Source organism: Musca domestica, unplaced genomic scaffold (assembly GCF_030504385.1).
Source record: "Musca domestica strain aabys unplaced genomic scaffold, Musca_domestica.polishedcontigs.V.1.1 107, whole genome shotgun sequence".
In the NCBI taxonomy this organism is placed as follows: Eukaryota; Metazoa; Arthropoda; class Insecta; order Diptera; family Muscidae; genus Musca; species Musca domestica.
Window position 1 is genome coordinate 1,499,517 of NW_026712125.1, and position 11,582 is coordinate 1,511,098.

The following is an 11,582-nucleotide window of genomic DNA, read 5'->3' on the forward strand; positions in this document are numbered from 1 at the left end:
GCAAACAAAGACACGCGCTTTTTTTGGCAAAAAAAAAGAAAAAAAAAACATTTTTTTTTTGATTATTAAAACAAGTGTTTGCCAAATTACTCCAAAAGCAATTAAACAAATATTACATCCCGAAATGCTGTCATTTCTAAGCCACTCGTCCGATAGCTGTTAAAATTATTCCAGTGACAGCTCATTGAAATTCCAACCGCAACAGAAAGAAAATAGACTCAAAAGAGCTAAAGAGTTGCTTCGCTTGGCCGAAAGTGGTGAACTGCCAAGTTTGGTTTGGTGGTCTTCGATGACAAAACATTGGTTGTTCAGCGGCTTGTAAACAAACAAAATTATCGTGTTTACTTGCCAAAGAGGTCAGCTGAAAATGTGCACCTTCGGTTGGCCACCAGAACTCAAGCGCCGGCCATGGTGATGCTGTGGGCTGCCATAACAGCCGATAATCGCTCGTATTAATCGACCATGACTTTAGAATAAATGCCGAATATTATCGGCAAAATATTCTGGAGGTTGTATTAAAGCCTTTGGATACCAATCCGTTGGACTATTGTGCTTAGAGTATTTTGGAATGCAAGATTGGCACTAAAAAATACCAAAGTGTCGATCACCTCAAGCAAGCGCTTCACCGAGAATGGGCCAAAATACCGCAGAGCAACATTTGGACAGCGTGTGATGGCTTCATTTGCCGTTTTAAGGCCATAATTCGTGCCAAAACCTATTCTAAAATTTGATGCTATTTCCGACATTTTTTGCTTTCATTCAATAAAATTAAAAAAAAAAAACAACTAATAAACCAGCTAATGTCGGCCGGGCCAAACTTTTAATACCCACCACCATTTGGAAGGAACTTGAAAATTTCAAAAAAAAAACTTGAAGACGTGGATCTGCTTACGCAATTTTATCATAGACTGTAGTACCCATTACGAATTTCAAATACCAAATTTGAAACAAAGTCGGTGAATAATTTCGCTTAAATCATCAAAGTACCGAATATCGGTACCTCGTTATGTGGGGGCTATACGAAGACGTGGACCTGCACAGAAAATTTTCTGTCATAGGCTGTAGTATCTATGGCAAACTTCAAAATCCAAAATTTAAAACAATTCCGCTGAATAATGTCGCTAAAATCATCAAAATACCGAATATCGGGAGGTACCCTTATATGGGGGCTATACGAAGACGTGGACCTGCACAGACAATTTTCTGTCATATACTGTAGTATCCATTAAGAACTTTAAATACCAAATTTGAAACAATTCCGGTTAATAATGTCACTAAAATCATCAAAATATCGAATATCGGAAGGAACCGTTATGTGGTGGCTATATGAAAACCAGGACCTACATGGCCCATTTACCAAATGCAAAAGGTCCTACAGACATAATACACATTTGAGTAAAATTTTATCAAATTACTTCATTTCGTTCGGAAGCTAGAGTGATTCCCACAGACAGACAGACAGACGGATAGACGGACGTTACTAAATCGACATAGAATTTTATGCTGATCAAGAATATATATATATATTTTTTGTGGGGTCTAAACTGTATATTGCGAGGTGTTACAAACGGAATGAAAAACTTAATATACCCTACATACTATGATGGAGGGTATAAAATATAATTAATTTAATTTTCGGAATTTCAACTCGAGGTAGAATAAACTTCCATATAGCCCGTTCTATTTAAAAACTTCAGCAGAACTGAAAATGTCTTTCGTAAGACGTTAAAATCTTTCTCTTCTCTAAAAAATGTTTTCATGAGAAAATCTTCTCTCCAGACCGGCTGAAATTGAGGTGAGGTGTTTCCATGACAGAAAAAAACGTCTCTCTCTTCTCGGCTGAATGTAGGGTTTTCCATTGGAAAACTTTATGATTTGAAAATATGTCAATATTATTACAGGAAATTGCGGAAGTTGTATTATTGTCCCGAGAATAAAGCAACGAGTTATGTTATTGTGGTAGCAATCAAATATTTATTTAAATTCGTCTTAAATATTTGAAATTTGAAAAACACCTGTTTGGAAGTTTGAAATTAGAATTCGAATTTACCGGAGTTTCTATTATTTACAAAACGCGTGTATATATTTTTGTTTTGTTTTTTAATATTTATTTTAAGAAGCCAAAATTCAAATGACGTCCAAACCAAATACAGTGGAGAATGTTTAAAATGAATTTCATATAAAGACCACCTGGCAAATAGTTTAGCTGAAAATTGTATATTTCTAATCCTCATTTATGAAATTTACGGTAATTAATTAATTCCTCTTGAATCGTCATATTTAGACCCCACTGTATATCAAATATTGCTTATGAACTCTTTTGCTATAAAACCCCTCCAAATCGAAGTCGAAGAAATTAATTCCGTTTAACACTCGACTCAAATCAAAGTTGAACAATGAAATTACTTTGGACACTTTTCGGTTTAGTGCTAATTGCCGGTACTGTATTTGGCCAAGAGGATGATATCGTTGAAGTTACCGATCCTGGTTATGTCGATGAAGTAACAACTGTTGCCCCAGTAGTGGATGATGGAATCTCCACGGAATCTCCCGTTGCAGAGACAACAACAGGGCCTGCGAATGAAGTTTCAACCACAATGAGACCTTGCCGTGGTCGCCGTCCTCACCGTGGCCGTCATCCACATCACTACGGACATCCAGGACATGGTCGTCGCCCAGGTCGTTTTGGTCCACCTCGTCGTGGTGGCCCGCCCAGAGGTGGCAGAGGTCGTGGTGGCCCCGGTCGTGGCAGATCTTTTATGGGAGGACGTAGAGGAGGCCGCGGCGGTCGTGGAGGACGTTTTTAAAACAAATAGATTGAATAAAATATTTTTTGAAATATAAAAAAGAAATATTTTTTTTCATTTTCTTTCAAAAATTTAATTACTTTGGTCTCTAAGGCCCATATGCCTTTTTTGAGATCTCTGACACCTTGAGAAAAATTTTCCACGAATGGATCTTTAGTTTTCTAAAAAAATGCTTTCATAAAATGTAATTTTCCCCAAAGAAATTACACTGTGCGACAAAATTCAATATTTTCAATAATTACAAGAAAAATCCAGAAGAAAATAAGTTAAAAAGCAGGATGTTCGGTCGGGCCGAGCTTTGAATACCCTCCACCACTTGGAACAAATTTGGAATTTTTCAAAAAATAAAATCCTTAAAAAAAATTCTGTTAAAATACCGAGTATAGCCGTCTATACGACGTGGACCCCAACACACATAGGCATTGTTTGTCATAAGCCATTACCATATTCAAATTCGAAACTCGAAATAAACGGTGAATAATATAGCTAAAATCATCAAAATATCGTATCGGAGATGTGCGAAGACCTGGACCAGCATAGACAATTTTTTGTCACAGACTGTAGATCCCATTACGAACTCTAAATACGTAATTTGAAACAATTCCGGTGAATAATGTCGCTAAAATCATCAAAATACCGAATATGGGGAGGTACCGTAACATGGGGGCTATACGAAGACGTGGACCTGCACAGACAATCTCCTGTCATTGACTGTAGTATCCATTTCGAACCTCAAATGCTAAATTTGAAACAATTCCGGTGAATAGTAACGGTAAAATCATTAAAATATCGAATATCGGGTGGTACCGTTATATGGGGGCTTTACGAAAACGTGGACCTGCACAAACAATTTTCTGTCTTAGGCTGTAGTATCCAATACGACCATCAGATATCAAATTTGAAACAATTCCGGTGAATAATGTCGCTAAAATCTTCAAAATACCGAATGTTGGGAGGTACCGTTATATGGGGGATATACAAAGACGTGGACCTGCACAGACAATCTCCTGTCATAGGCTATAGCATCCAATGCGATCTTCAAATACCAAATTTGAAACAATTCTGGTGAATAGTGTCGCTAAAATCAACAAAGTACCGAATATCGGGAGGTACCCTTATATGGGGGCTATACGAAGATGGGGACCTGCACAGACAATTTCCTGTCTAAGGTTGTAGTATTCATTTCAAACTTCAAATACAAAATTTGAAACAATTCCGGTGAATAATATCGCTAAAATCATCAAAATACCGAATATCGGGAGGTACCGTTATATGGGGGCTCTACCAAAACGTGGACCTACATGGTCCATACCAAAAGTCCTGCAGATATAATAGTAATTTTTTATCAATCTACTTTATTTCGTTCGAAAGCTAGAGTGATTTCCACAGACAGATACGCGGATAGATGGACGGATATCGTTAAATCGACATAGAATTTTATGCGGATCAAGAATATATTTACTTTGTGGGGTCCAAAAATGTATATTTCGAGGTGTTACAAACGGAATGACAAACTTGATATACCCTACATACTATGGTGGAGGGTATAAAAATTGCATTAATGGTGGCAAAAAGAAACGATAATATTTCCTAGGATTTTTGATTAATTCCTTTTTGGCCTTTTTTCGAGTTGACGCCCAAGAGTAACTTCAAATATCGTTTTAGGTAGAAAGTGTCAAAAGAAGAAATTTTCTGCACAAAATTCCACCACAAATCTCAGAATAAACTATTTATATCGGTTTAATAGTTTTTAAGAAATTTATATTCGAAATTTATGTTCTTTAAGTGAATTTTGTATGTTTCTATTACAGTTTCAAATTCCAAGTCAAAATCTCCCTTTATACTTCACTGTTTGGGGAAAGTGACAAAGGAAGAAATTTTCTACACAAAATTTGACAACAAATTTCAGAATAAACTATTTATTTAGGTTTTATAGTTTTTAAGAAAATGACACTGAAACTTTATGTACAACAAGTGAAAATTACGTGTATGCTTCTTCTGCAATTAATTTAACACGTTTCAGTTCTAAGTCCAGATCTCCCTTAATACTTCATTTTTTATGGAAAGTGTCAAAGGAAGAAATATTCTAAACAAAATTTCACTATACATCGCAAAATAAACTATTCAACTAAATTCAATAATTTTTAAGAAATTTACATTCGAAATTTATGTTCTTTAAGTTTCTTTTAAGTTTTAAGTTTCTTTTAAGTTTTAAGTTTCTATTACAGTTAATTTCAATTGTTTCAAATTCCGAGTTAAAATCTCCCTTTATACTTCACTGTTTGGAAAAAGTGTCAAAGGAAGAAATATTCTCCACAAAATTTCACTACAAGTCTCAAAATAAACTATTTATCTAGGTTGAATAGTTTTTAAGATATTTACATTCGAAATGTATGTTCTTCACGTGAAAATTATGTGTATGCTTCTTCTGCAATTAATTTAACACGTTTCAGTTCTAAGTCCAGATCGCCCTTTATATTTCATTTTTTGAGGAAAGTATCCAAAGAAGATATATTCTACACAAAATTTTACTACAAATCTCAAAATAAACTATTCATGTAAATTCAATAATTTTAAGAAATATACATTCGAAATGTATGTTCTTCACGTGAAATGTATGTGTTTCATTTTTGCTGCTAATTTAACACGTTTCACTCCTAATCATCTTCCTTAATACTTTATTTTTTGAGGAAAGTGTCAAAGGAAGAAATTTTCTACACTAAATTTCACTACAAATCTCAGAATATACTATTCATCTAGGTTCAATAGTTTTTAAGACATTTATATTCCAAATTTATGTTCTTCAAATGAAAATTATGTGTTTCATTTTTTACTGATAATTTAACACATTTCAATTCCAAGTCAGAATCTCCCTATTATACTTCACATTTTGGGGAAAATGTCAAAAAAAGAAATGTTCTACACAAAATTTCACTACAAAACTCAGAATAAACAATTTATCTAGGTTTATTAGTTTTTAAGAAAATGATATTGGAAATTTATATACTACAAGTGAAAATTATGTGTATGCTTCTATTACAATTAATTTAACACGTTTCGGTTCTAAGTCCAGATCGCCCTTAATATTTCATTTTTTGCGGAAAGTATCAAAAGAAGAAATATTCTACACAAAATTTCACTACAAACCTCAAAATAAACTATTCATCTAAATTCAATAATTTTTAAGAAAATTACATTTAAAATGTATGTTCTTTAAGTGAAAGTTACGTGTATGCTTCTTTTACGATTAATTGAATACGTTTCAGTTCTAAGTCCATATCTCCTTTAATACTTCATTTTTTGAGGAAAATGTCAAAGGAAGAAATATTCTACACAAAATTTCATTGCAAATCTTAGAATAAACTATTTATCTAGGTTTAAAAGCTTTTAAGAAAATGACATTGGATCTTTATGTTCTACAAGTGCAGTTATGAGTATGCTTCTTCTACAATTAACTTAACACGTTTCGGTTCTAAGTCCAGATCGCCCTTAATACTTCATTTATTGGGGAAAGTATCAAAAGAAGAAATATTGTACACAAAATTTCACTACAAATCTCAAAATAAACTATTCATCTAAATTTAATAATTTTTAAGAAATTTACATTCAAAATGTATGTTCTTTAAGTGAAAGTTACGTGCATGCTTCTTTTACGATTAATTGAATACGTTTCAGTTTTAAGTCCAGATCTCCCTTAATACTTTATTTTTTGAGGAAAGTGTCAAAGAAAGAAATATTCTACACAAAATTTCATTGCAAATCTAAGAATAAACTATTTATCTAGGTTTAAAAGCTTTTAAGAAAATGACATTGGAACTTTATGTTCTACAAGTGAAAATTATGTGTATGCTTCTTCTACAATTAATTTAACACGTTTCAGTTCTAAGTCCAGATCTCCCTTAATACCTCATTTTTTGAGGAAAGTGTTAAAAGTAGAATTATTTTACACACAATTTCACTACAAATCTCAGTATAAACTATTTATCTAAATTCAATAATTTTTAAGAAATTTACATTCGAAATGTATGTTCTTCAAGTGAAATGTATGTGTTTCCTTTTTACTGCTAATTTAACTCGTTTCAAATCGAAGTCAAAATCTCCTTTTATGCTTCACTTTTTGGGGAAAGTGTCAAAGGAAGAATTATTCTAAATCAAATTTCATCTCTGAATCAAAGAAGTTTGTATACTTAATATATACCATAAAAATATCATCAATTAAAATCTATATAACCCTTTTAATTTTCGGCAATTTTAGTCATTTTTCCCAAGCTTTCTTATAATATGGCATAAGAACCCGAACCTGTATTGGGGGTTTTATCAACAAACCCAACCCAATATCAAATGCACTTGGAATTTTCCACAAGAGGGATTGGTGAAATTATAAGAAAAAATTGCAGGAAATTGGGAAACAGTGGAAAATATATAAATAAATAAAAATAATATAAATAAATAAAAATAAAAACATTAAGTTCACCAGGCCGAAATTTTAATATCCTCCACCTTAGGGTAAAGGTAACATTAGAACTCATTGTGACCCACAAATACCAATTTTTTGACAAATCCGCGAAGAAGTGTGTCAAAAGTCATCAAAATACCGAATATCGGGAGATATCGTTATATGGGAGCAATACCAAAACGTGGACCTATACTTACAGTATTTCGCCACCGGAGATAGAACCCATTATGACCAACAAATCAACATTTTTGGATAGATCCGTGATAAAATGTGTCAAAAATCGTCAAAATACCGAATATCGGAAGGTACCCTTATACGGAGGCTATATCGTAAACCTTTACATACAATGTTTCGCCAAACAAACTAGTACCCATTATGACCTACAAATACCAATTTTCAGACAAATCCGTGAAAAAATGTGGAAAAAATTATCAAAATATCGAATATTGGGAAGTACCGTTATATGGGGACTATATCAAATGTGTACCGTTATATCACATTTTCAATACCAACCATCCTAGACACAACACAAATTGTTCTACTAAATTTTGACGCTCTACGTCAAACAATTTGGGCTGTGTCTTGATTTCCACAGACAGATGGACGGACTTCGTTAAATCGACTTAAAATTTTATGCTGATTATGAATATATATACTTTATGGGGTCGACGACGAATATTTAGGGATGTTACAAACTTAATGACAAAGTTAATATACCGTCCTCTTCAAGGCGGAGGGTATAAAAACCTTGATGGTATTTTTTCATGGCACATATTGAATATACAAATTTCAGAGACTCCCAATGACATTTGATCTGAAATAATTCCTCCTTTGACACTTTCTTTAAAAAATGAAGTATAATAACACATTTTTATTGAATATGTGCAATAGGCCTCCGAGGTAAATTTTTATTATTGTCATTAAATGCATCAATCATATGTCCATATCTGACATCAACAGAGTTCGATGTAAACATAAAATGATATCTTATGCCTGAACCTTTAAAGAATGTCAATGTTTTCTTATTGGCGATAACAGATTTCAAGTGCGACAATGGGATAAACAAATAATTAACATGGATTCAAGGTTACTGGACACTTAAAAAGAAATCCCCAACTGTAAAATATATGTATATAAAGCACCAATAAATGAAGACAACCACTCCAGTTACAACTAAACTTTTAAGAGCTACACATCATCTGGCCCAAAAAAAAAGAATAAAAGGACATGGTTACCTATAAAATATTAATATTTCTAATGGCCCTTGGTTGGTCGGCCACAGCTTCTGAGGTAATGTGATTGAATATTCGCTTTTATTAAATACTAATTTTAAATAATTCCATCTCTAGATTGCCCCGCTGAACAGACCTTTTGTTCACCCCCAGTGTCCCAGAGTTGATGATCCGTATAAAACAACTTTGTTGCCCTATCCATATGACTGTTCAAAATATTATAGTTGTCTAAATGGATTGGCCTATTTGAGACAATGTCCTGGCAATTTCCTGTGGAATCCTTTAAATCAACTCTGTGATTATGCCGAAAATGTACAGTGTTCTCAACAATCAACAGAACTTCCTCCCCAACCAAGTGGTGACATTGTTTCCTATCGGCCTTATCCCAATGATTGCAATCGCTACTATAGATGTGAGGCAAAGTTGTGTCCACCAAGCTATTATTGGAATTCGTACAAACAGCAATGTGATTTACCCGAAATGGCTCAATGTCCTTATACACCGGTGATGCCACCAACAATTACACCACAGCCCCCCACAATACCAACTGCTGGCACCGTACCACCCGTAGTTGTTGATCCCACTGCTGGAGAGGAATGTCAAGAATGTAATGCATGGTGTTTGGGCCAGGGACACATCTATTTGCCTTATCCCCAGGATTGTCGCAAATTCATACAATGTAATGGTCTGGCCTATATTCACAATTGCCCCGACCAATTGTTGTGGAATGATGTCTTAAAGACCTGTGATCGTTTTTGTATTGGTAAAAATTCACCAATCATTCCGGCACTTGCTGAGTAAATGTTTATAACTATGCGTACTGACATATAAAAATTTTTCTTTTATTTAACAACAAATAAACAGTTGCACTTCAACACACATAATTGTTCGAATATTTTTTTTAAAGAATTGCAATTTAAAAAATTACGCCTAGATCACCTCCGAGACCCATAAAGGACCCTGATGTTATATTCAAGAAAACATTGTTCTCCGAGACCAGCACATTTATAAACTTTCCAAATTCCAGCTTCAGCCTAAAACAAACTTTTCCAAATTTGGTACCATTTAGTTCAATTTACACATCAAACAAACTCTCCAACCCTGATTCTTATACTAAATTTCAAACCAAATGGTACCCGATACCAAATGGTACCTTTTTAGAACTATTCGTAAACTTAAAGTCTGAATTTCTGAAAACCATTTGGTACATTTTAGTACTTTTCGTGTCCTTCTGTAAATAGTTTTCAAGCCCGTGGCTCTATTTAAATCTTATAAACAATTTTTCATAGTTCTTCCGGTTAGGCCTCTGAAAAAAAATTCTCTTGTCCCCGAAAATCTACAAAAATATACTACAACAAGTAAAAAAGCTGTAAGTTCGGCCGATCTTTAAATACCCTCCATCATTGGGAACTAATTTGGCAATTTTCCAAAAAAATAAAATCCGTTAAAATTTCTGTCAAAAACTTAAAAATACCGAGTGTAGCCGGTATATTAGAGTCTATACGCTAAAATCATCAAAATACCGAATATGGGGAGGTACCCTTATATGGGGCCTATACCAAGATGGAGACCTGCACAGACAATTTTCTGCCATAGGCTGTAGTATCCATTACGAGCTTCAAATACCAAATTTGAAACAATTCCAGTGAATAATGTCGTTAAAATCATCAAAATATCGAATATCGGGAGGTACCGTTATATGGTGGTTTTACGAAGATGGAGACCTGCACATACAATTTCTGTCTTAGGCTGTACTATACATTACGAACTTCAAATACCAAAATTTGAAACAATTCTGGAGAATAATGTCGTTAAAATCATCAAAATATCGAATATCGGGGGTACCGTTATATGGGGGGCTATACGCAGGCGTGCACCTGCATAGACCATTTTCTGTCTTAGGCTGTGCTATACATTACGAACTTAAAATACCAAATTTAAAACAATTCCGGTAAATAATGTCGCTAAAACCACCAAAATACCGAATATCGGGAGGTACCATTATATGAGGGCTATATCAAAACGCGACCTACATTTTCAATATCAAAAGTCCTTCAGACATAATACACGTTTGAGTAAAATTTTATCAACCTACTTCATTTCGTTCGGAAGCTAGAGTGATTTCCACAGACGGACGGACATCGCTAAATCGACATAGAATTTTATGCTGATCAAGAATATATATACTTTGTGGAGTCTAAAATGTATATTTCGAGGTGTTGCAAACGGAATGACAAACATAATATACCCTCTATACTATGGTGGAGGGTATACAAATTTCAAGATGCAGGAGACTCATTATTATTTTTTCCTAGAGGTCCTAGAGGCGTTTGAAAAACTAAAAAAAATGTTGGCGCCTGCTGAGCCCTGTTGAAATGTCCAAGGTGTGCGGCCAAATTCTTTGCGTGCCCAAGGCTTTAATACACCCTCCAGAATATTTTCGCGATAATATTCGACATTTATTCTGATGCCACGGTCGATTCAAATGAGCGGAGAGCGACCATTGGCTGTTATGGTGGCCCACAACCGAAGGTGCACATTTTCAGCTGACCTCTTTGGCAAGTAAACACGATCATTTTGTTTGTTTACAAACTGCTGGACAAAGAATGTTTTCTCATCGGAGATCGAAAAAAAACCAAATTCGGTAGTTCACCACTTACGGTGGTGGCCAAGCGAAGCAACTCTTTAGCTGTTTTGATACTATTTTCTTTCTGTTGCGATGAAAGTTCTTGCATTTTTTGGAATTTCAATGGCTTTCAATATTTGCCAAATGGAATATTGCGATATGTTCAGCTCACGAGCCATTTTTCGGCCACTGCGACACTGGTTTCGATCAAGTCGCTTCTTTACTTTTCGAACCATTTCTGCTGATGTTCCTGTTTTCTTCCGTCCACTTCTTGACGTTGGCTACGCTACTAGTATCACGGTAACGAGTGATACAGGATTTATTCACATTTAAATGCTGCAGTGCTCTAACGATAGCCACTTGTGGTTTTCCAGAAATCACACTATCAATAATTTTTTTTTTAGAAAATTCTCACCAAAATGCTTTTGTACGCTTGTAAAAAATATAATGAGCTTTCACTG

The 11,582-nt window shown here is 34.4% G+C and overlaps 2 protein-coding genes across 2 annotated transcripts; both read left to right on the forward strand.

Moving 5' to 3' along the window:
* The first annotated feature begins 2,396 nt into the window (after positions 1-2,396).
* LOC101894275 (uncharacterized) lies at positions 2,397-2,807 on the forward strand. Its single transcript, XM_020037541.2, has one exon. The coding sequence runs from the start codon at positions 2,397-2,399 to the stop codon at positions 2,805-2,807; it is 411 nt and encodes a 136-aa protein (XP_019893100.2).
* A 5,479-nt stretch (positions 2,808-8,286) lies between these two features.
* LOC131805757 (probable chitinase 10) lies at positions 8,287-9,314 on the forward strand. Its single transcript, XM_059129330.1, has 2 exons — positions 8,287-8,553; positions 8,613-9,314. Exons 1-2 carry the CDS (start codon positions 8,491-8,493, stop codon positions 9,294-9,296), a joined length of 747 nt encoding a protein of 248 aa, XP_058985313.1. The 5' UTR covers positions 8,287-8,490; the 3' UTR covers positions 9,297-9,314.
* The last annotated feature ends 2,268 nt before the right edge of the window (positions 9,315-11,582 follow it).